The sequence below is a fragment of the Protopterus annectens genome, chromosome 2.part2 (genome assembly GCF_019279795.1).
Source record: "Protopterus annectens isolate FY-2018-M chromosome 2.part2, PAN1.0, whole genome shotgun sequence".
NCBI classification, from domain to species: Eukaryota; Metazoa; Chordata; order Ceratodontiformes; family Protopteridae; genus Protopterus; species Protopterus annectens.
The window spans coordinates 1,121,015,543-1,121,039,494 of record NC_056730.1 but is presented as its reverse complement, the minus strand read 5'-3'; the positions used below and the strand labels follow the sequence as shown (position 1 = coordinate 1,121,039,494).

Sequence of the window (23,952 nt, the reverse complement as noted above, 5' to 3'; positions counted from 1 at the left end):
GTTACAGCTTGCTCAACGCTGCCCATCGGTTAGCTTGTTTGTGGTGCGCAGGCTCACCAAATGGGTTACGCTGGTTTACGCTTCATTTGGCTGTTAGCACGCATATTACGCTCAGCCCAGCTAGGGGCACACAGTTTCAGCGTGTTAAACCACTGCTCACCTATGGGCACTCATTTTGCACCTGTTAAACCACTGCTCACATACGGGCACTCATTTTGCACCTGTTAAACCACTGCTCACCTATGGGCACTCATTTTGCACCTGTTAAACCACTGCTCACCTACGGGCAGATGTACTCACCTTGTTAAACTGTAGCTCAGCTATAGTCACATCTCGCATTTTTTATTGTTTTCTTATCTCACATTTCTTCAATATAAATGGACTATTTCATTACATTTAACATAAAATATAATTTTATATGTGTACATATTTGTCAGGGACTTGTTTTGTGCTTATTTTACTAAAAAAAAATTGATGTTGTGGGGGCTCGAACCATGAATGCCTGCTCTTCAGCCGACGTCTCTACCGCTACGCTATTGCTTCTTGGCTTACTTTGCATATTTAGTTCTTATATCCTTTTCCACTGACTGCTAACTGTGGCTGAGCTATGGGCACGCCACAAGAAACAAAGCACTCACGGGCAAACATCTTAAAAATATATAACATGTTCATTTATATATTTTATGTTCATAGTCTGTGGGGGCATGTGTTGTGTTGTGTTTATTCACATTTCCATGGCCTCTGTCGTGGGTGTTTACTTTGGGCACTTTTACTCTTCTGGGGGTGTGTCCGCTTGCAGGGCTCGGCCTACGGACACGTCCCCTACTGTCTTCCACAGACCGTGTTAGCCTTAGGTGTGATTCAGCATGCTCTCATGAATATGCAAAGCATGCTGACATCACTCTGTTTAACTGCAGCCTCCGTGTAAGAGTTATAACTCTTACACGGAGGCTTCGTGAATCCTGCCCATAATCTCTATATATCATTATAAATGTACTAAAAACTCTGCTTAAATATATGTGCACATCAATGCAAATAATCTCTCGTATGCTCTATATCAGTTTCATGACACTGTCATATTCACATTTACTAACTAACGGTGCTGTAAAATCAACAACATATAATAATCATGTTATGTGTTTGTCATAGTTCCGTATAATAAAAAGTAAAACATAAATATAAAAATAAGAATGAGAAATGAAAATAAAAAGTACATATTTGATCAGTGTGTACTAATATTCATATAACATATCATACCTTATATACAATCAATCAGGTAGTATGCCTATTCTATTGTACACATATAACTTCCCTAATTGATGTGACTACAAAATACTACTAACTATACTATTATCGTAACTCTAGAATGGAATTTATAATAATGTTTTCATCCGGGTTCTCTAGCAGAATCGGTCAATATCTGCCAAATTATTTCTTTTTTACTTAGCTGACCTCTCAGATTACCTCCTCTAGGGTAATCTTTGATCTGATCTCTAATCCCAAATTTAAATGAATGTGTACTATCGTGCATGGATATATGTCTATATAATGCGTTTTTGTTATCTTTACTCTTTATTCTGTAGAAATGATCATAAATTCTTTTTTTGAGTTGACGTTCAGTTTTTCCTATGAGTTTTATCGAGACGCTGATTTTCATTGTATTGTGCATCCATAGCTGCTTTGGGTATCAGTTTATTTCATGTATTTCTACAGTTGGAAGCTGACACCGTGAGTTATACCTATGTGGAAGATGCATGGGTGCTCAGTTGTGCCTTCCTGCATTTCTTGGCATTTCCTTTTAGATCATGGTCCAGGCATCACTTATCGGTGCATGCTAGTCCCTCCTGAGGTATTTGAAAATTGAATGGAAAGTCAGTAGCAGTTGCAAGTTTGCAATCATCTGCAAACTTGATCAACTACAGGCCTTTAATGTCAGCCTTGACATCAGGGAAGTTAAAACCAAAGAGAAGTGGTCCTAGGACTGATGCCTGAAACAAAGTTTAGAGGATTAGCCCAGATAAAATCAGTTTAGCTAGCAGATCTAGGAATTGCACTCTCTCTGATGTCCTCCCTATGGGAGGAATAAAGACACATTTTTGAAGTTTGAAGTAAATTATTCAGTTAAATAGGTAGACAAGTGAACATTCAAGAGCATTTTCTGAAAATTCAAGTTACAAGCAGAAGACAAACCAATGTCAATATTTTGTAAACAGTAAAAGCTGGTAAAAATGCTATAAACAACAATATTATCACTAAAAATGTTTTATTTACAGTGACTATAGTCAGTGCATTCACAGATTTTACATTCAGTATTGTAATGTGCACAAACCAATATTATATTTTTCTCTAATGTTTCACAAACAATCATCGTATTATGCAATGTGAACAACCTAAAGATATACTGTCAGAACAGCGGTTTTAGCCAGACATAAGCTTTCACGTGATAGCAAGAAATTCTCCTCTGAGTGCATGTTTATTGAGATATTTGCATAAGTCTGTAAGATTATGCTTAGTTATATAATTCCCAATGTAAATAACACTAAGTACCTCGAGATGTACAATTTCAAGTGCAAATATCATTGACAGTTTTCTTCATCATCATCGTCATCTGAGGTTTGACCCAATGCCATGCAATAGTTTGTAAGATACTTGGTTTTCAAAATACTAAGTACATGTGAAATCAGTTTGTATTTTGTAATCACCTGCAAACAGCTAGCAATATCTTCAGTACAGAGTACAGTAAGTGGACATTGACATGTCATGTGCAAAACATGGGATAAAGGGGTTGGGGATGGATGGATGAATGGATGGATGGATGGATATTAAGAGTGACATTACTCTCTCTATATTGATTATGTTATAGTCATCATATTCTGTTATATTTAACAGATTTGTGATTTTGTGTCTCCCACCATGGCATTTTATACCATTCCCCTGAGTACCATGTACGTCTGTCAGTTATGAAAATACAAATGTAAATATGAAAACATTAATAAGTGACAGTGATTCATTTTTCCATTTTCATGACATGTTATGTTAACAGTATTGGTGTTATTTTGTTGTTTACACCGTGCCTTTTTAATACTTTTTGTTATTAACTGGTAAGTCATTGGTTAACAAACCCAGAACCAAAAAATGTCTGGATGCTATAAGAAGCTATAAGTGTTAACTGGAATTACACAAAAAGTCTCTGTTAGGCTTGAATGAGATAAAGATGCATTCCAGTGGTTTGTAGATAGGGCTAATGAGACTTGTAGGTCTGTAGCTTCCTGAGTCAGTAGCAGAGCCCCCTTTGTGGGGCAGCATGCACCCACAGTTCTCCATTCCTCTGGCATGAATCCAGTGGAGAGGCTGACGTTGAATAGGCTTAGTAGTGAGTCTACCAGGCAGTGTCTGGTGCTGACAAGACGGCAACTTGGCACATTATTAGGAAAAAAGGAAAAAAAGCACTGTATTACAATTGGAGACACCATGCCCCCCAACTCTTCCATTGAAGATCTATCAAAAAAGCACTCTATTGTGTTAAGCCGATAATTCCAGTCAGAACCCCCCCCCCAAGTTCTTCCATTGAAGAGCAACTAAAAAAAAATAAGGGTATTCAAATATCCAGTGTAAAAGACGTTCTGTACAAAATTGATAGCATATATAACTCAAGTCTACATACATTACACACAAGATTTCAAAAAGTTACCCATGAAATCTTAGTCCAGCCCCTTACTTATATATGTAACCTAACACTTCCCACAACAACCACCCCACATGACAACTTTCTAAGTTTATAAGAGCAATATTTAAAATCTGTTCCTAGCCTTGCACTTTTCTGCCCCCATTATTTTGGCTTTGTCCAAATTTTTTGTACTAAGAGGCTGAGAGATATGACTGACTAAAAAAAAATTCTTTACTGTATTAAGCTGATCGTGTCATTGTAGCAGTCGACTTATTGCAGTCAGATCCATGCCCTACCCCACCAGCTCTAACATTGAAGTGCAACAAAAAAGCACTTTACAGGTAGGAGACTGTAGAAACTGCTCTTTCTGATAGTGACTATAATACTTAGTGCCCAAGGAAATTTCCTCCTTCGTCCCACCCTTGCCATGCTACTGAACAGAGGTAGCAGTTCTCAGTTTGTACTTATTTTGCAGGATTTGATTTTGTTTCTGAGTTCTTTGTTGATATTTTTGAGTTTGTCTCTAGATAATTTAGTATTAAGTTTTCTTTAATGTGTTTTGAAATTCTTCCTCTTATTATGGAGTTTATTTATATTAGGGTTCCACCACAGATCTATTTGTGTCTCATGGGGACAGGTGACTTGATGTATGCTTTGACGTGGGCATAGAAATTATCTACAAATGTGGCAGTGTTGCAGATGGGGTCACTGAGGTGTGAGGAGGGTGCTTAATATTTCATCGGGTCATCAGTTAGCTGGATTAGGTTTTCCTTAGAGTGGTCTCTAAAGACAGCATTGCCAAATGGTGGTTAGATTTGGCCAGTGAGGTGGTAACTGCTGGTGAGAATTAGGACCAATATTTGTGAACCTCTAGTTGGGACTTGAACCATTTGGGCTTGGGAGCTAGCATTAATGAAGTCCAGGAATATTTTTGTGCATTTATTTCAGGTGTTGTTGGTTTCCTAGTTAATGAGAGGATTTTTTAAGTCTGTCAAGAGAAGAGTATTAGGCTTGAAAGATAAGGATGTTCCTTTGGTTAGATTTGCCTCATGGGCAGTAGGTGATATGGAAAGGTTGGCTAAGATGTGGGATGATGATCTTTTTACAGTGAAAAGGATGTGGAGATGTCCAAAGAGTTTGCCCTTGTTTGAGTCTTAGAGATGGCTTCTTAAGAATACAGCCATGCCTCCTCCAATGACACCATAATTTACTGTAAAGGGTCTGAAAAAGGTAGTCACTGAAAACCTGCACTGTTGCAGTGCTGCCTTTATATAGTTTTGATGTTGATTAGCTATGTAGATAATTTAAGGAGTATGACCTTGCCTAAACAGGCACTGTAGGGTATGAAAATGTTCTGGCCAATATTTGGAAACCTTGAGTAGAGAGGTGCAGGCCACCCTTAGCAAAGTAGCCAGGGTTGTCGATTATCTCCTTCTAGGCTGATATATATTGGATCCCTCTTAGTGTGACACTAGTAGCTAAGCCAGTAATTCACATCAGTTATCTTTTGTTTGTATTGGGCATTAATCTTGACGATGGTAGGATACTGCCCAATACTAGTTTCACATAATTTCAGGTGAATATTATGAAAACTCTGTCATATCACTCTTCATATGATCCAAGGAGATATGTCTCAAGTCACTCCCTCTCATTTGCACAATGACCATGTGTACTTAAGGTGAAGGGACTTGCTGTAATAACACTGCAGATCCTCGCACCTGAGAAGGCAGCTAACCGACAGTCTGTATTTGCTCAACCTAGTGAATGGTGTATCTGTGTCTCTGGCTATTGAATCGCCCATGATTAAGACATTTAGTGCAAAAAAATAGGTGTAAAGGGTAAATAGACTATGTTTGGAGTCTTGTTTTTGGAACTATAAATGCAGAACCAAATCTGGGAAGCCAAACATAAAGCCTTTCTTGTTCTAGTGAGTTGATCTGAGATGATCTTTTAATGTCTTGTACTCTACATTAATCGGCTCAGTGTTGTAGTAAACTTTCTTTTCTAAGACAAACATGTTTACAGTGGATGAAGACCAGAACTGGGATGTTTATCACTTTGATTAAACACAGTAGCAGTTGTTTGTGATGCTCCATCCCTATTAATTTTAGTTTACACTTAACTAAAGTGTGCTCTTTTGCTTTTTTTTAACAAGAGCTCTATTGCCACCAGTGGCTACACTGCTGGGGGCCATTGGTGATACAAGTTGGTGGGTAATGCCAAGAAAAGAAGCTAGCTAACAAAAAGAAAAGCATACATAGTTTAATCTATCAATGACTGATTTATTGAAACCATTCAGTCAAGACCAGCCCACAAAACAGGCAACCCTGAAAAGTTTTTTGGTAACCAATGCCCTTTGCCCCCCCCACAATGTAACTACCTCCAGAATTTCCGGACTTCAGAGAAAGTTTTAAAAACCTTCCCCCAGCCTGCTTGTTTGGACTGTCTAAGCAGGTTTCAGTAAGTCAGTCTTTGGTGGCCTGAGTGGCATCGACAAATTGCTGACTCCTAAGTTGCAGTTCTGTGCTTGAAGCAAGCATGAGGTTAGTACTTTTGATTTGCACATGTTATTAATGGATAAGTGGGGTCAGAAAGTTCAATTCCTGTTCCTGTTATGATCCTTACTACCAAATCTAGTGCCAAAGTGGTGTGTGTTTTTAATCCAGTGTTAGTTGCTACCTATACAAATAATACATATGAGGTGGTATGCTGTAAGCCAGACATCAGCTGAGCTTGGCTGCCTTTTGCTGAGTCATTCATAGGTTCATAGGTAGGTACTAGGCTATCAGCCCAAGGGCCTAAGTAAGCCTAGCCAACAAGGTTCCCTGCCTTACGCCACCCAAGAAAGTTAATTTCCTGTGCCCTTGTTGAGCAGAGCCACAGAAGTGATCCCCAAGGTGTATTTCCTATTTCCCATCCACTCGTCAAGATTTTTCTTGAAGAGTGCTAATGAGTAACTTTGCTTGACATAGATGGGTAGCTTGTTCCAGAGTATAGGAAGTATCTGGGACAAGAATCTATCCCTCCAGCATGTCCTGTTTATTGTGGTGACAAGGTTTAGGTCCTTAGAGCGTGTAGCTGGGAGGGATTGGGATTTCTTAAGGTGTAACATGTCCAACAGCTCTGGGTTTAACATAGCTTTATATGTTCGGCAGAGATCTCTTCAGAGTAGGTGATATGCTACAGAGTAAAGCTGAACTGACGGCGAGTGTAGGGCATCTGTTGGAGGCCAGTAATCCTTTTTGTGAGGTACTTCTGTGGTCTTTCCAGCTGTTGCAGATGTCTTCTGAGGTACATTTCAAAAGGGGCGTTGTACTCTATAATGGGTCTAATGAGTGCTGAGTAGAGGGGAACAATGACCTCTTTTTTCCCGGATGAGAACCCTTTTGTGATGAGGTGTGCCACATAGAAGGATTTCCTGACTACTGTGGCAATGTGATTATCAAAGGAGAGACTAGTGTTCACCTGGGTCCCAAGGTCTCCTATCACACATTCGGCATTAAGTAGACTGCTGTTTATGTAGTAGTTCATGGGTACAGAGTTTTAGTTTAGTGAGTTTAGCTATAATTCCAGAATGGGGGATGGTGTCAAAAGCCATGACGAGGTCAAGATAGGCTGTGTGAACCACCTTACCCTCGTCTACGGCTTTGGTGACTGCCTCAAAGAAGTCAATCAGGTTCAGAAGGCATGATCTGCCTTTCACAAACCCAAACTGGGTGGGGTCCAGAGTTTGGAGGTCACCAATGTCTTTGTTTATGAATTCCATGATGATACATTCAATGGCCTTGCAGACCAGGCTCGTCAGGCTAATAAGGGCGATAGTTCCCAGGTCAGTGGTGGCTCCCCCTTTGTGGAGTGGGATAACTGTTGTTGTGTGCCATTCAGTAGGCACAAAGCCTGACGTGAGACTAAGATTGAACATGTTGTTTAGGTGGAGAGCCAGTTTGTTCTGAAGTTCGTGTAAACGCAGCCTGGGATGTTGTCCGGTCCCATGGATGCTGTGCCTGGGATGTTGTCCGGTCCCATGGATGCTGTGTTTTTGGTTTTAGAGGGTGCAACTGTTACCTGCATAGATGTGATTACAGGGACTCTGCATTCTTCCTGTATAGGTATGAGCCATTTAGGGGGTGAGAGGGGGGTAAATTTAGCACTGAACCTATCTGCCAGGATGTTGGCAATGTCAGTTGGTTCTGTAATTTTTGTGCCGTTGGACTGTAACTCAGAGCAGATCTGGGTGTTGCCATTGAGATTCTTGTCATAGCTATAGAATGCTTTGTGGGTGCCCTTAGAGTCAGTGGCGATTTTGTTTTCGTAGCTAGCTTTGGAGGATCTTATAAGGGATCTCAGCTTCTTACTGAGGGTGACCAGGCAGCTCCTCCACTCATGGGACATTACTCTCTTTGGCAACATTTTCTTCCTTCTGTTGTAGAGTTTGTTTATGGCAGGGGACCACCAGATTGGCTTCCTTTTTTTGGAGAATAGTGTCGTGGTTCTGTTTGGGATAGCACGATCCATGCACTCGTGTAAGTGTTTATAGAGTGCATTTGTATAGGATTCAGCAGTCGTAACTGTATTGTCCATCTGCATGGGTGTCATGAAGATTGCCACTTCTATCTTAAGAAGCATGAAGTTGGATTTGGAGAAATTTTTTACCGTGGTTTCCTTAATGGTGGGTGAAGACGGGATGCGGATATCTAGGGTGATTAACTTATGGTCAGGTCTGACCAACGAGAAGTTGATTTCAGGTGTGGAGCACTGGTCACTCATGTTGGTAATGACTAGGTCTAGGATATTGTTGCCCCTGGTCGGGGTGTGGATAAGTTGATCCAGGGCATTGGAATTTATGAATTCTAGAAAGTGTTGAGCGAAGGAGTTGGTACATGAATAGTTTTCCCAGTTAATGGTGGGGTAGTTGAAATCTTCCATTATTAGGGTGTTTGGTTGAACCCTAATATTTTCCAGTATATCAAGAAAAGAGGAGTGGGAATCCTGGGGCATGGTGGGAGATCTGTAGCAAGCTACAATTTGGATTGCAGTTTTGCCCAGAGTTATTTGCACTTGGATAACCTTGGATGCATTATGCTGCGCAACTAGCCTGGAGGTGTGGATATCCTTAACGAGTTTGGACACACCTCCACCTTTGGCGTTTTGGTCCAGGTTAGATGGACGAAAAGTGTGGTATGAGTTATAGCCTTGTAATGCAGGGGTGCTCTCTAGAGTCTTGAACCAGGTCTCAGTCACTGCACAGATATCGATGTTCTCTATTTTAAGGAGTGCCTCGAGTGAGTGCATTTTGAGATTTAGACTTCTGGCTTTAAGTAGCATTACCCTCAGTTTTTGCTTTCCTGTTCCTGTTACGGTGGTGAATTTGTCATTTGAACCTTGCCTAAAAAAGGCACTATAGGGGTAGCAAGAGCCTTAGCCAGTATCCGGAATTGATAGTAACTGTCTGCTTAAACAGGGCTTTCAGTTTAATGACATTTGGTTACACCATATATTTTCATGTTTGGTATGCAGACTACCTTTAGCGATAATGATGCTTAAAATTCTGTATTCTGCAGTATCAGATCTAAGGCTGTTTTATTTTAATCCACTAATCATTTTCTAGGTTTGCATCATCTCTAATTAAGTAGGTCTGTAACTGACGCGTTGCTTGTTATAATTAGAGAGTGAATGATACCAAAAAACAATGAATAATTAATTAACTGGTTTAGCAGTCTAGGGAACTTAAAACTTCAGTGGTTGTCATGCTCCCTTTGCTGCTAAGTTGAAGGTCACTTTCAACAAGGCAACATTGTACTCTGATTAGTATGAGACTTTGCTGATGTCATTCAGCCTAGTTGATTTGTTTTTCTTAGGCAGTATCTGTTTTACGTCTTTCGTACAGTGGCCTTTTCTTAAGCATCACTGTGAAAAATGTTGTTCCATGTTTCAGATTAACAGCTTGCTTGACAGGAAAATGTAGCTGTTTTTGGGTTAATAAATATAAAAGTTCAGATGAATGTATTTTATATTCCTCTAAGAGCTACAATTAACCAGTCTGTTCCTCTCATTTCAAACATTTTTCCCTGTTTTTCCTTAGACTTGCAGTCTTAACCAACAATTTGTAGGTTCCACCAAGTACTGTAGCTGGTTGCACAGATATGGATTTCGGAACTCTTTTCTAGAATGGCGGACTGGAAAAAGTGGTTCCAAAATTGCTAGATCACCTTAAGCTACATTGCTGTAATGGACTTGTTCACTATGAAATGCTGTCCAGTTATAGGCAAATCCATTTATAGCAAAACAGTCCACATTATGTTGTGGTCTACAAGTATTTATTTATTCTTAATGGTCAAGGCCATGTCAAACCCTGAGCTGTTGGACATGCTCCACTTAAAGAAATCCCAATCCCTCAGAGCCACACACTCCAGGGATCTAAACCTTGTCATCACAATGAACAAAACATGCTGGAGGGATAGGTTCCTGACCCAGAGACTCCCCAGACTCTGGAATAGACTGCCCATACATGTCAAGCAGAGCGCCTCCTTGGCTCTCTTCAAAAGGAAACTTGACAATTGGATAGGAGATAGGAAATTCACCCCGGGGATCACGTCAGTAGCCCTGCTAGACAGGGGTCCAGGGAAGTAAATAATGTGGGAAGAAGTATCCAGGGAATTGTTATGGCTAGGCTTGTATAGGCCCTTGGGCCAATAGCCTAGTACCAACCTATGAACCTATAAATCACATTCCAGAAGTAAAAATGCAATATAAACTGAGCTGCTTTCTAGAAACCACTGTTTTATTCCTGTTGAGTTAATGCAAAGGCTCAGACCAGCTACTTTTCATTTTACTTCTCTTTCGCGAGGCTCATGTTAGTATGCTCTGAGTGCACTATTGCTGTGGCGCACAGAATTCAATGTGTTTTGTACTCATCTGAGTGGGAAGGTAATTGTTGCAGAAGCACTTGGTTTTCTTTCTCCAATTTGACTTCAGGTGATTAGTAGTTTTTTTTTGTTTGTTTTGTTTTGTTTTTTCACCTAGAGATCAGCATCAGACAATAATGGTGCTGTGTGCAAAACCACACCAATATTCAATGCATTACTGTTAAGAATTTATAAAATGGGACTCATTTTAACTCTGTAGTACTTAATGTTCAATTGTAACCACTTGGAGCAGTTTCACTAATCTTTGCCCAATGTCAGATTTTTCTGTTTTAGAATTTTGCCATCTCTCAATGTTTGATGTATATGAAGTCTCAGCATTTTACTGCAGGGACATGTTTCTGCTGAATTTCTCACCTCTCTTCTTGTCCCTGAGACCTGGCAGACACAGGTATATTTTTACCTGTGATGACATCTATGAAACTAGACCAGATAAAGTTCTGGCTGTATACAGCCTAACCTGATGCTAAACACTCAGCTACCTGAAGATACCATATAACCTCTTCTTGCTCTTTGCAAGAAGATGAAAACATCTTTGTTGAGAAAAACAGTAAATTATAATATTTGGGTCATATTGATTTTATTGGTGTGCTAGCTAGAAATTGCAAAAGTAGTGATGTATAAGCACAGGTCTTGCTCTAGAATGATATGAAGCACATATGTTAATGACTGCGTTATACTTCACACATTTCAGCATGATCCATTCAGTTCTTCTCACCATTTTGAGTGTTGCCTATCTACCATGTCACCAGAGACATTTTTTTTTACTGGGCAACAGAGTTTTCTGTATTTGTGATTTCTAATTTTTTTGTTTTTTTTCAGTGTGATCTAAATTTGCCACCTGTCAGGAAATTTTCCTGATGGTCAGGAAGTCAGAGTCTTTGCCAAGACATCCTGAAATCAGGCTGTCTGTTAGGAAATCTAGTTATGGTGTGTACTTGAAAGGTATTTTGAATTATCCTGACAGCTAACATTTCTTAAGTGTGTTTCTTATGATGTTTACTAATGTGAAGTTGTCCTATCTTGCCTTCATTCTGTACTGATGGTTCGGAACTGATTCTCAGTTCCGACTCGGCCATTTACTAAAGCTTGATGTCTTCAGCTAGCTCGTGGCTCACTCTCTATCACATGATGCTACAGGACATTCCCCAGATCTCATTTGCCACTGAAACGGATCGAGCGTCCTGATTCTAGCTCTGGCCAAGTCAAACGATTTTTTTCATTAATAGCTTAAATACTATTTAGAGTTTGATTTTTCTTATATAGTTATAGTAGTTTGGTAGTTCCCTTCCTCTAAGCTTCTTTAAAATGCTTGTTTTCCTTAGTAAAATAGTGTTTGTTGTTACTATTTGGCCAGGTGTGTTTATTCCTTTTTATTGATGAGCGTGCTTTATCCATTTAGATAGATACTTTTTTGTAGTTTAGTAATAGAGTAGTGTAAAATTTTTAGATAGTTACTGAGGTTTTTACCTATTATCAGCCTGCGGTTTGGGCTTGTGTGATGTGTGTTATTACGTTTTGAGCCCGTTTTAGTTAGAGGGTTCTTCCTTTAATATTGCTAGCATTGTATTTTGATAAGAGTGATATTTTCAGCAAAGTTTGTGTTTGTTTGTGTGAATCTTTACCCTTTTTCCCTTTTAGCTAGTTTTTTTCTTAAAAGAACTATTTAACCCATTTAAATTAGAGGGCCTGTTTCTTTATGCATGTGTGTGTTTTTTGGATTATAGATAGACACTAATCTCTAAAATGTCGAAGCAGCTTAAAGATTCCAAAGTTTCGGGATTTAAAAGGTGCCCCAAGTGTTCACAGAAAATGTCCATTATGGACGGTCACACTGATTGTGTCTGTTGTTTGTGGGCCCTGCATTTACAGGAATCTTGCACAGAGTGCCATTCATTCAGTTCGAGAGTCCTCCATGAACAAAGAAATAAGTTAATTCTTAGGGGCTTACTTTGACTTAAAATTGTTTGTTCGAAAACTGAACTTTAAACTTTTATTTAATGATACTGAAGATGTGAATATTGGTCAAATACTTAGCAGGAGTAGTCTGTTCAACCCGCCTCTTCCTTTGCCCTTAATAGTCTTTGAGAAATTATATGAGTTTGATTTTAGGAACCTGCTATCCAAGGTTCACACTAAAAAGTTTAACAACCTCACAGGGGCTGAAAATGAACTTTTAAAACAACTTTGCTCTTAACAAAACTATTTGGGTTATGAAACCCGACAAGGGAGGGGGGTTGTAGTGACGAATGTTGAGGACTACCTTAACAAAATGTTTTTGCACTTAAGTGACAGTGATTTTTATGAAGAAACCTCACTCAGTATGGTTAAAATTGTTTATTCTAGAATAGATTGGTTACTCCAGGATATGTTAGACCAGGGCCAGATTGACTATGGTCTGTGGTCCCTGCTTGTGGTTAAATTTCCTGTTGTCCCTTCTATATTTGGACTTCCCAAGATCCATAAAGATTTGTATGACCGTCCGTTAAGATCTATTGTTAATGCTTCTAGGTACAAAACTCATCCCTTGCAAGGTATGTTGATGTCAGACTAAAAAATGTTTTAGAGGGATATTCACACATCTGTAAGGATTTGTGGGATTTTTAAGTAAAGTGTCTGAGGTTTGTTATGATGACAACTTGATTTTCTGTACTATTGATGTTAACAATCTGTTTAATGTTATTCCCCATGAGACAGGGCTTGATTGGTTTCATGAATTTTTGGTGGAAAAGGGAATTTTTTGTAACAATGAGATAAACACCTTGAACTTGATGATGGAACTTGTTTTAAAAAACAATTTTGTGTACATAGAGGGACATTACTATCTTCAAAGGAAAGGGGTGGCAATGGGGGCCGCTTGTGCCCCCATTTTTGCCAACATTGGTATGTTAATATGGGAGACTAAATACATTTTAAATTCTTTTGGGTCCTCCCCCCTTGGAGTTTTTACCTCAGGTTTCTGGATGACATTATTATTTTTTGGAAGGAATCTGAGGTTGAACTACAACACTTCATTGAGTATCTTACCAAACCACCACCTTTTTGTAGTTTAGTGCCACATGGGGTAAAAATGACATTTGTTACTTAGATGTCCATCTTTCTAAGGACATTGTGAGGAAAAGATTTGTAAGCCAAATTTACAGAAAACCTACTTTTTCGAACTGTTACTTGCACTTTGATAGCTGCCATCCGTTACATCTGAAGAAAGACTTGGTAAAGGCTCAGTTTGTTCGCCTTACCAGGATGACTTCTGAGGATGACACTTTTTTAAGGGAAGCTAACACACTTTCTGACATGTTTTATCTAGAAGGTATCCAAAGGCTCTGGTAGAGGCAGTTTATTCTGAAGTACAAAACAAAAGAGTTAGGGGTTTTTATACTCCATTATTGTCTGACCAAGAGGCTAGTACACATGTTTTTTTGAGGGTGACTAATGCAGTGGTAAATAATTCCCCTTATGTATCTTTCATTACCACATACACCCCTGAGTGTCCACACATTTATAAAACTTTGAGTACATACTGGCACATTTTTTCAGTGTGCAAGGAGTTACAAGAGATACATAAGGAGGGGGTGAGGATGGTTTACAAGAGGGAGATGTTTCAAAGAAATCCTGGAAGCAACCCCCCAGGACAACAACTTTGTCTCTGTTAGGTGGAAAGGTACCCACAAATGTGGGTTTTGTAACCACTGCAGGTATTTGATTGAACTCAGTAAAGTTTATGTAAATGGAATGGTGATTCATATGCATTTTTTTAGTAATTGTAACACCAAGGACATTGTTTAAAAACTGTAACTGTTTTTATGTTGGAGAGACACAGCAGAAGTTCAAGGAACATGTTTATGAACACTCTCTTGACATTAGGAAGGGTAACATGAACAATGTCTTGGCAAAACATGTATCTGAGAACCCTAACCATGAATTTGGGTTTGTAGCCATTGATCATGTTACCAGGGACATCAGGGGCAGTCCCTGGAATGATGTACTAGAACTAAAGGAATTGAAGTGGCAAATTAAGCTCAATGCATGTGTTTTTCCTGGGCTTAATGAAAGCATTTCCATTTTAAGTGTTTTAAAGCTGCAGTCTTTTTATATTTAATGATTTAGTGTTTTTTACTGGCTAATTTGAACATGTGACTTTTGGGAGGGATATTTAAATGTTGTAGAGGATTGTGTTACTTTGTTCTGAAGAAGTCTTTTGGATCTACTTTGACGAAAGCGCTTAACTGTGTGCATTAAAGTAGTCTATCTTATCCTTGGTGTGGCTGGCTCGTTTGTTCCTGTGTTGGTTCTTGGTTTGTGGCTATGTCTAAAGTTGCATGTTTAGCTGGTGTGTTCCACATTTTGGCCATTTATTCCACATTGTGCTGTACAGTGTTCCACATTTTGGCCATTTATTTCACATTGTGCTGTGTAGTGTTCCACATTTTGGCCATTTATTCCACATTGTGCTGTATAGTCTTCCACATTTTGACCATTTATTCCACGTTGTGCTGTATAGTGTTCCATATTTTGACCATTTATTCCACGTTGTGCTGTATAGTGTTCCACATTTTGGCCATTTATTCCATGTTGTGCTGTATAGTGTTCCACATTTTTGCCATTTGTTCCACATTGTGCTGTATAGTGTTCCACATTTAGGTCATTTATTCCACATTATGCTGTATAGTGTTCCACATTTTGGAGAGGGAAGGTTCAGATCTATGACTATGTTTTCTTTAGTGCAACATCCCTGTAGCTCTGTTCTTACAAAATTGCTCTTTCCTTGAAAAGAGGCTGTATGCTGCCCTAGCATTCTTTATTTGTACAGAGAAAATTCTGCTTTCAAGTGTAACTGTTTTATCCCTGATTCCCCATTAATTCTGTACTTCACACAGCACTTAGAATATTGGCCAGGAATGGCTGCTGACACAGAAATAGTGGTAATTAAGTGAGAGAGTATGATTTCTTATGCAAAATGATGAGTATATATCATATTCATGCTTCGGTTGTTACCTTTTTAAAACAGTTTTATTGAATTATTATTTCTGACATAGGCAAACTTACATTTATATAAAAGTAATCAAACCATATTAACAAGTTCACATTTACAAACAGTATAATTCACATCTGTTGTTGTATATTATATAGGCTAACCAACATTTCATAAACTATTCAGCTCCTGCCTTCTCTTAAACCTCATTCCTCCTCCAAAACATTTTTCTGCATGTACTGTGCCCACAAGTTCCATTTTTTTCTATGTAATTTACTACTTCCCTTTTCTAAAGATCCCATGTCCTGTTCTATCTCTGTTACAATATTCACTACTTCAAGTATAGTTGGTTTAGATTTTGATTTTGATTTTCTAGTAGTTGCATTTTTGGCCGCCACTAGAATTAAACTTAACAAGGCCTTACTATGTCTAGGTAATTTAGATAATGTATCCAAGCTCAAAAAATAATTTTCTTAGTTACACCCATTTACTCACCCAATATTTCTGACAGAGTACTCTGTACGTAATTTTTAAAATATGCCAACTAATTGCACTCCTAAAACATTTTCTCAGTTACTACTTTCTTCCCTATCACATTTCCAATATTTAGCATCTACCTGAGGAAAAATTCTTTGGAGTCTGCTTGGGGTTAAATAACATGAATTTTGATGTAAAGCTGGTCTATTCCCATAGATGATACCTGTATGGAAGTCTTTATCTGTTGTAGGTCCTGCTTTAAAGGCATTCTGTATTGAGATGATCTGGGGGTGCTTATCTTTTTGATTTGATGGTAGTAGTAAGCTAAATGAAGGCCTATAAAGTATGCCCACAACCACCAATATACAGTCCCAACAAGACTTCAAAGTAGTGTGGTTCTTGAAATACCATAATTAGATTTTAAATAAATAAGTTTCTTGAAATGATGAAACCCTTTGTAGTCAACTTGTATGGAACTTTTCTGCCCTTCTTCCTCATACCTGTCCACTAGTTATGTACCTGCCATGTAGCTGGCATTGGTGTCTGCTGTGTTACTGTGTGCCTTTTGATTAATTTCAGCAGTAATGATTGCCGAAGGCTTTTTTCCTCCAGGTTCACACCATACTACTTAGATTTTTGACTCCTAATGGCAGTATCCTACATTTGTTTGGATTAAACCTCAGCCGCCATCTCACAGCTTTAGCTTCCAGTCCATCTACATAAAATTTCTTTGAGCTACACCTATCCCACATTGGCCCATTTTGTATAATCCTCAAAACAGTAGTAGCCTGCTCACCAACTGCACTGTAATGTCAGATACGTACACATTGAGGAGTGCAGACCACAGGATTGACTCCTGTATTGCATCACTAATAACTTCCTTTTCTTAGTCAGTACCCCCTTACTGTATGTGTTCCTGTTAAATGAGTTTAATATTCAAATTATATTCAGGAAAACACTAAAAAAAATGCATGTATTGTGTGACAGATACTTTTAGATTCATGCAGTTATTGCTGGAAGCATTGCAGATTTTGTAATTTATTGGGAAAGTAAATGACTGAGATAATACCACAAATGAAGGTCATTTGAAGGGCTTGAATGACTTTCCACTCCTATCGCAGTTAGCTTCTCCATGCCAAAACCAGCCAGACTTGTAGTAAATCACAGACCTATGAAGCAGCTCTGTGCACCAGTATCATAGCCTCAGTCAATGTTTTTCATTGTTCGTTAGTATTAATAACCAGGATGTGTGGCCAGATAGTAACATCCCACCTTGATTTGGTATGCCTGTTTGCATAACCGGTGTTTTGCCCTTTAACTTGCACATGAATTGATATTTAGTGATATTTATCTGTCAGTTGTTCCCTTATGGGAAACAGAGTCAAAAGCATTACTAAAGTCAAGATAAATACTATGAATTGTCATCCCTTTTGAAAATTTTGTCGTTACTTCAAAGAATGTCAGAGAATTCAGAATGCAAGGCTTCCCTTTAAGAAAGCCATGCTTTATCATATCCTGTATAGGATCCCTGTGTCATTTTGGACAAACTTTGTTGTGACTCTCTCTTTGATTTTTACACAGAATACTATTCAAGCTGATGGGTCTGAAATTGTTTACATCTGAAGTAAACTCCCCTGACTTTGTGAATTGGTATAGCTTAAGCCTTTGCCTTAAGTCAGGAATATTCTGTTTAATTTTATTGTTAGGGTTTAGTTAGCCTTCCTTGATTTTTTGTAGGAAGTCACCAGGTATGTCGGATCCTCATGGGATGCGAGTTTTTAGTTTTGCATGCAGTAGCACTGTGATTGGATTCCTATCAGATGCTGGAATTCAAGAACGCCGAAGACCATATGTCCAAAGTTTTGCAACCTCAAACACTTTGTATTGAGATTTCCATACAGTGCAGAACTCTGGATTTGACGTTTTTATCACTGTAGTAAGATCTCAGTGTTGGTATATTTAAGAAGCAGGAGTGTGGGGTGCAGGGGGGCTTGTTCCCCTGCAAAAATGTCACTGTAAGGTGTTTTATTTCATTTTCCTGTTTTTACTTTTTTTACGAGGTTGTAAAACTTCGGACATATGGTCTCGGCCATATGGTCTTCTGCATTCTGCAACTCGAGCATCTGATAGGGATCCTGGTGATTATATGAGGAATGCCTCCCCTTCTTTCTATAGCTCTCTGACATATTCATTTGCTTACTGTGAAATTTACTGAACATTTCTCTGCCACTGTCTTTGTTATATCTTATACATGGGTGATCAGTTCATTGTTTGTTGATAAAGTGCTTCCTTCCCAAATTTTCCATTCAGTTTTCTGATGTAATTAAAAACTGTCATGTTGCTGCTTTTGCAACCAAGATGAATTCATTGTTAGCTGTAGAAGATTTGATAGTAAGAGAAGTAGTTTCTTCAGTTTATTTAATCTAGAGTTGTGTTTTTTTTTTGATATAGTAATTTTGAAGATTTACTAGAACCTCTTTTTTCTGTTGTTATGTTTTATAAATTTTGTAATTTCACCAAAGTTTTTTTGTTGATTGTTTTGCATATTTGTACCTTACTGGTATGTGCTCATTTATGCACATTAACAATACAGGATTCATTGGCAGGATCCCGAGTAGATTTATTTGAGTCAATGAGAATAATAGGCGGCCATTTTCCTAAGTGTCCTTTACAGCATCAGAGTTTCTACTGGCATGGTCTAAGAAGGATGTTTTATTTAAGAATGGTTTTGGTACTGTGATGCGTGTTAATTACAAGGGGGTGTAGTGATTGGTCAGGAGCAGAAAGATCAGAAGTTTATTTTGTTATTTTTTAAGATAAACACCATCTCAGGATGGATTTCCTTCTGTTTGTTCCAAGCTGTTTTAACTAAGATAGTCAGTCGATATTGAGTAACATGTATTTGATTTTGAGTAGTTTACTCAGTCATCATTTGGATAGTTAAAATACCTCATAATGGTTGCATGTTAATTGTTTTTATGTACTGCAGCTTAGTTATGATATCCTTGTTTTCTGCAGGGGCATAGATAGCATGAGGTCAGTTCTTATAATGGCATTCCATGCTACTGGTTTTTTATAAAGATAAATAAGACATGTATCCCATGATATCTGCAACAGTGAAAGGCTGTACAGCCTTGATTGTGTGATATGCAGTTTGGATTAAACCCTGTGCTAGTAATTGTACAGACATCAGCGTACTCCAAACAAAGCCTCCTTCACGTCTGATATATATATATATATATATATATATATATATATATATATATATATATATATATATATATATATATATATATTGCGTATTTTTTATTTCTTATTGTCTTCTGATTTGAATATTTCTTAAAAAATAAATAAATAAAATCCTATGGGAATAGAAAATTTCATTTTCAATACTCACATTCCCCAAGAATAGAAGAAAAGCTGTTTTGAGTAAAAAACACTCTGGGTGTCTGCATATCTCACTTGTAGATTGATCATTGTACATACATGATGCATATCCATCATGTTACAACCTATCTTTCCTTCCGTAAGGAGTGTGCTGTCTTGTACAGCTTACTAGCTATCGGCAAACTTCTCTCTCACTTACTTTATGTAATTAAATCACACGTCAGTCGGCAGATAATATAAGGTGCTTGCACTACAGTACTCTGACTACTGCAGTGGCATTTTGTTGTAGTTCACTTCGTGTACCTTAATACTTTTACTTCCATTGCTGCAGACGTACTGCTGTCATTGCTTTCTCTAATGCAGCTTTAACATCATTCCCTTAAGCTGTTCCTCAGTATGTAGCTGTCCTAGAGATTGTACACAGACTTCTGTTTCATATTGTGAAATTTCTTGTGCACCTGTGAACTTATTTAGCATTGTTCTGTGTACCATGCACGGATGGTGTAAGTTAATTTCACAATGATTTTATGGATCCATCCACTTAACAAGCAGGCAACATTTGTGTATTCATGATTCCTAAGAACATCACCTCTGTCCTCTTTTAAGGTACCTCTTCCTTTGGAGCTGCTTCATGAAAATTAAATAAATGCTTTACTCTGGAGAGTGTATGACCCCCTTCAACTCTCTGTTTACTTGGATGTTGGAGTTCCTTTTATTTCTCACAAATTTCTAACTACAATGTTGTGTGTTCAATTATGTCTCAGGTATCTTGGTTAGTCTCACTGTATGCATATTCCCAAATATTGTCAGGAGCTAAAGTGTGTTTTAACTCCTCTGTTTTGGACTTCTGTCATGGGATATTAACTTTGTGTTCGACAAATTGCAGTATTTTAATTATGGTTTAGCTACTGTTTCTGCTCTCACTGCCCTTTCTTGAGTTCACCAGTTAATTGTTGTTGTTTGTCTTTCGGCTTTTCCCGGTTAGGGGTCGCCACAGCGGAACTCTGGTCCGCAAATAAGTGGCAGTAGATTTTTACAGTGCCGAGTTGCCAGCTCGACGCCCAACCTTCAAAAAAGGCACATCCATTCACGCATGTCTTTCGGAACACCACTCGACCGTGGGGAGGACATGCAGACTCCACACAGAAGGCACTCCCCGCACTCCAGCCGAGAATTGAACAGGAGAACCTCTTGCTCCCTTTCGATTCTCGGCTGGAGTGCGTGGAGTGCCTTCTGTGTGGAGTCTTGACCAGTTTTATTGTGGTTCTGCTGTACACCTTTGTTTCCTCAGAAGTTTGATACACAGTTGTTTCTTCCCAGACTAAAAAGTAGTCAATGTTTAGAAATGTGTCTTTCCAGTGATGAGTTACAAAAATGTGCCATACAATAAATTAATTACGATAATTGTACACTTGCAAAATTATATCTTACCAAAGTCAGTAGTTGTTTCTTCTGTAATTTATTTTGATCTTTTAAGTCTTTCATTCTCACGTTAACATCAATTCTGTTGTTTTTTTTCCCACTTGGACTACACTTTGACTTTCTAAGTGGAAAGAAAGTTAATAGTGGAGTCATCTACCAAGTTAAAATTGAGGACTGCTGAAGATATGCAGTTTTTTTTCTGGTGCATTGCTGGTGAGAGTGTTTTCTCCTATGTATAGGTGTTTGATTTAATTCAGAGATGGCATTCTGCTGCTGAAGATTTTTGAAAATCCTACTGCTCTGACTTTTTTCTGCTTGTACTTAGACATGGTGCCTCAGTTGTTGCTCAGTATTTTTTTTAAGTATTGTGTAGGCTTATTCTTTCATTTATATTATCCAAAAAAGTGAGCAAGCCATCTTGCTGAGTGGAAAATAGTGTATTCACATTTTAATGTATGCTTTTTTTTGACAACCACTTACGTAATGCTTAGTTTATTTTTGTTTCACATGTAGCTTTTCCTTCATTCTGAGTGCAGATGTCCCCATTAAGATGGTTTTGTGTCTTATTGCATTGGGCAGAGTTTATTAAAAATAAGCTAAGTCTGTGTATTATCCGTGTTATGTATTCTTTCCTATCTATTTCAGTCCCCGTCTTCTGACTGTAGTTCACCAAAGGGAGCAGAGTCATCTTCAAGGCAATATCAGCAGGATGGAAGTGAAGCAGCGGAAACGTCGTCCAGCAAAGAGGTAGGCAAGAATGAGCAACCATTTTCAGATGACATATAACATAGAAGATCTTGAATTAAGAATTGTTGAATCTAGTTCCAAGAACATATGTGACTATGTATTCTTAAACTTGTGGCTTTTGTGTCCAGAAAAAGTTAGCTTTTATGATTTTATGCAGCTTCCTAGTTTTTTTTAATAAAATACTAAATATTGCCCTGAAGAAATAAGGTTAATTTTTTGAAAGACGTTTAGCTTTCAGCAGATTCTAAAGAGATCATTTGGCTGCTAGATCGTATTCTGAAATAAACATGGTGGTATCTATTGAGAAACTGATCACCAAAATGAAAAGTAAGACACAGTCCCTCTGCATTGTTAGATAAAGTTGCCTTAGCAGTGAAGTAAGGCAACTTGTCATTTAATTTCTGATTTTTACAATAAAAATAATCTTTGATTTCCGATTTTCATTTCAGAAGTGAACTCCTATGGACAACACCCATTGCCTTTTTTCTGCACCGAAGCCCAGTTTACATGTTCTCAGGCTGAGACCTTTATCAGATATTTGCCTGTGCACTTTGAAAAAGTGAATAACTGCCCTCCAAAAGCATTTAATTAAGTGGCAGTTAAACTTTGACTTGGTGTTATGATTTCTCTTCAGAAACAGAGAAGAGAGATTCTGTCAGAGGAGAAGGAACATTCACTAACGTCTGGGTACTATAACCTAAAGAGGGCTCCTGTTGCTTCTAGTCTATCTCCAGCAAATGTTGAGGCATCAGTTGACCCTAAGCAAACATTACTTAAATACTTTTTTGGTGGTAGGTGCATGTTTGTTTATTCTCTTAATCACATCTTCCCATTAGGGCACTGCAGGGGAAGTTGTGGGATTCCTGCTTCAGCTTTGTCAGCAGTCAGTGTCAGTGTATTATCACCCATATTTTCCCAGTGGGTGTGTTGCTGTCCCAGCTATCACAGAGGATTTTTGAGTTTAGGACTTCATACATATTCCACCTCCAGTTTCTGGATTGTCCATATTTACTTTAAAATCAAGGCCACCATTAGCTGTGGTTTGCCTTTGCTTTAGTAGCTTCTTAGCCATTTGTGGTGTTATAATAGAACCTTATTGACAAAAAAAATTTCCTCAGAGTAGGAGAAAGCAACATCTTTAAGGTTAACATAATTTAGTCTGACTACAGCTGCCTAACAGAGAGGACAAGAGAGGGCATTCCCTTTCCTCTTAAGGCCCCAGATTTTAGTTCATTGATGAGACAAGTGACTAGTGTCCACTTTAGTTGAAAAGGAGAAAGACATTTCCATGGTTTTCTTTGACATTCCAAACCCATCTTATCATTATTTAATTCTGCCTTCCTAGAGAAAGTTTTATTGGGCCCCAAATCTGCTGTTCACAGTCATTTGGGGAATATATAAGTAGTACTGCTGATCAAAATCCAAAAGCTGTAAACACAGTTCCTCAGATTTAGTTGCCTAAAACTACAAACTTGAATATACAAACTACTGAAACACTTATATTGATAAAACTCCTATCACCAATCTAATATGTTAGAACCCTATATCCTACAGCAGTTTGGAGAGACAAAGGAGACACAGAACACAGTTTAGTTGCCTTCACTGTAGGTAGATGGTTTGTTGCCACGCCCTTTCTGTGCAAAAACAACTGGTTATCTCTTTGGTGCACATAATCTACCCCATCTTTGCAGTCCATCCCTGCTGTCTTCAGTTCTCTACTCTCTACTGTTTGGATTGGCTTCTTAATTTGTTTATCCCTCCTTTTTTTCTAAGGCAATTGTAATAATTCTTCATTCCCCGTTAATACCCATTGCTGTGCTGACTGCTTAAATCCATGAAAGCTTGGCATAGTAGATCATAGGAGAGGAGGATTTCACTTGTCAGCCCATTACATTTACTGTTTCAGACACAGCAAGGCACCAGATTATAGGCTGTGTAGATGTGCTGTCATTCTTGAATGCTACTCAGTCTAGATGAGAGATTTTTTTCACTATCCCCTCCAAAGCAAAGAATACTGATGTGTGAACTATCCCCTCCAAAGCAAAGAATACTGATGTGTGAAGTTGAATCAGCCACCATGCACAGATGTATGCCTTTGTCTCTCCTCCTTTTTCTTGCTGTAAGGACAACTTCACCAGCTGGGGATCATGCATGCAGCAGTAGACCCAATGGTTTTATGTCAGGGTAAACATAAGTCCAGCAGTTGCACAAACTGCCTCCCTCATAGCAATAGCAGGGACCTAAGTTCATTCTCAGATTTGGATCACTTGCTGTGGGATTGGACTCCTTGCTTCTGTGCCAGTGGGCCTGGCCTGGTAAAACTTATAGTGAAATACAGTAGTAGGGGCTCTCTGAAG

The 23,952-nt window shown here is 38.4% G+C and overlaps 1 protein-coding gene across 8 annotated transcripts in view; it reads left to right on the top strand.

Moving 5' to 3' along the window:
* Positions 1-23,952, top strand: part of APBA1 (amyloid beta precursor protein binding family A member 1) — a 1,810,703-nt gene that overhangs the window by 1,376,108 nt on the left and 410,643 nt on the right. For all 8 annotated transcript variants that reach the window (XM_044064359.1, XM_044064355.1, XM_044064360.1 and 5 more), the window contains one exon: positions 21,494-21,595. In XM_044064359.1, the coding sequence (XP_043920294.1) occupies positions 21,494-21,595 (102 nt within the window). The remainder of the gene's footprint in view (positions 1-21,493; positions 21,596-23,952) is intronic.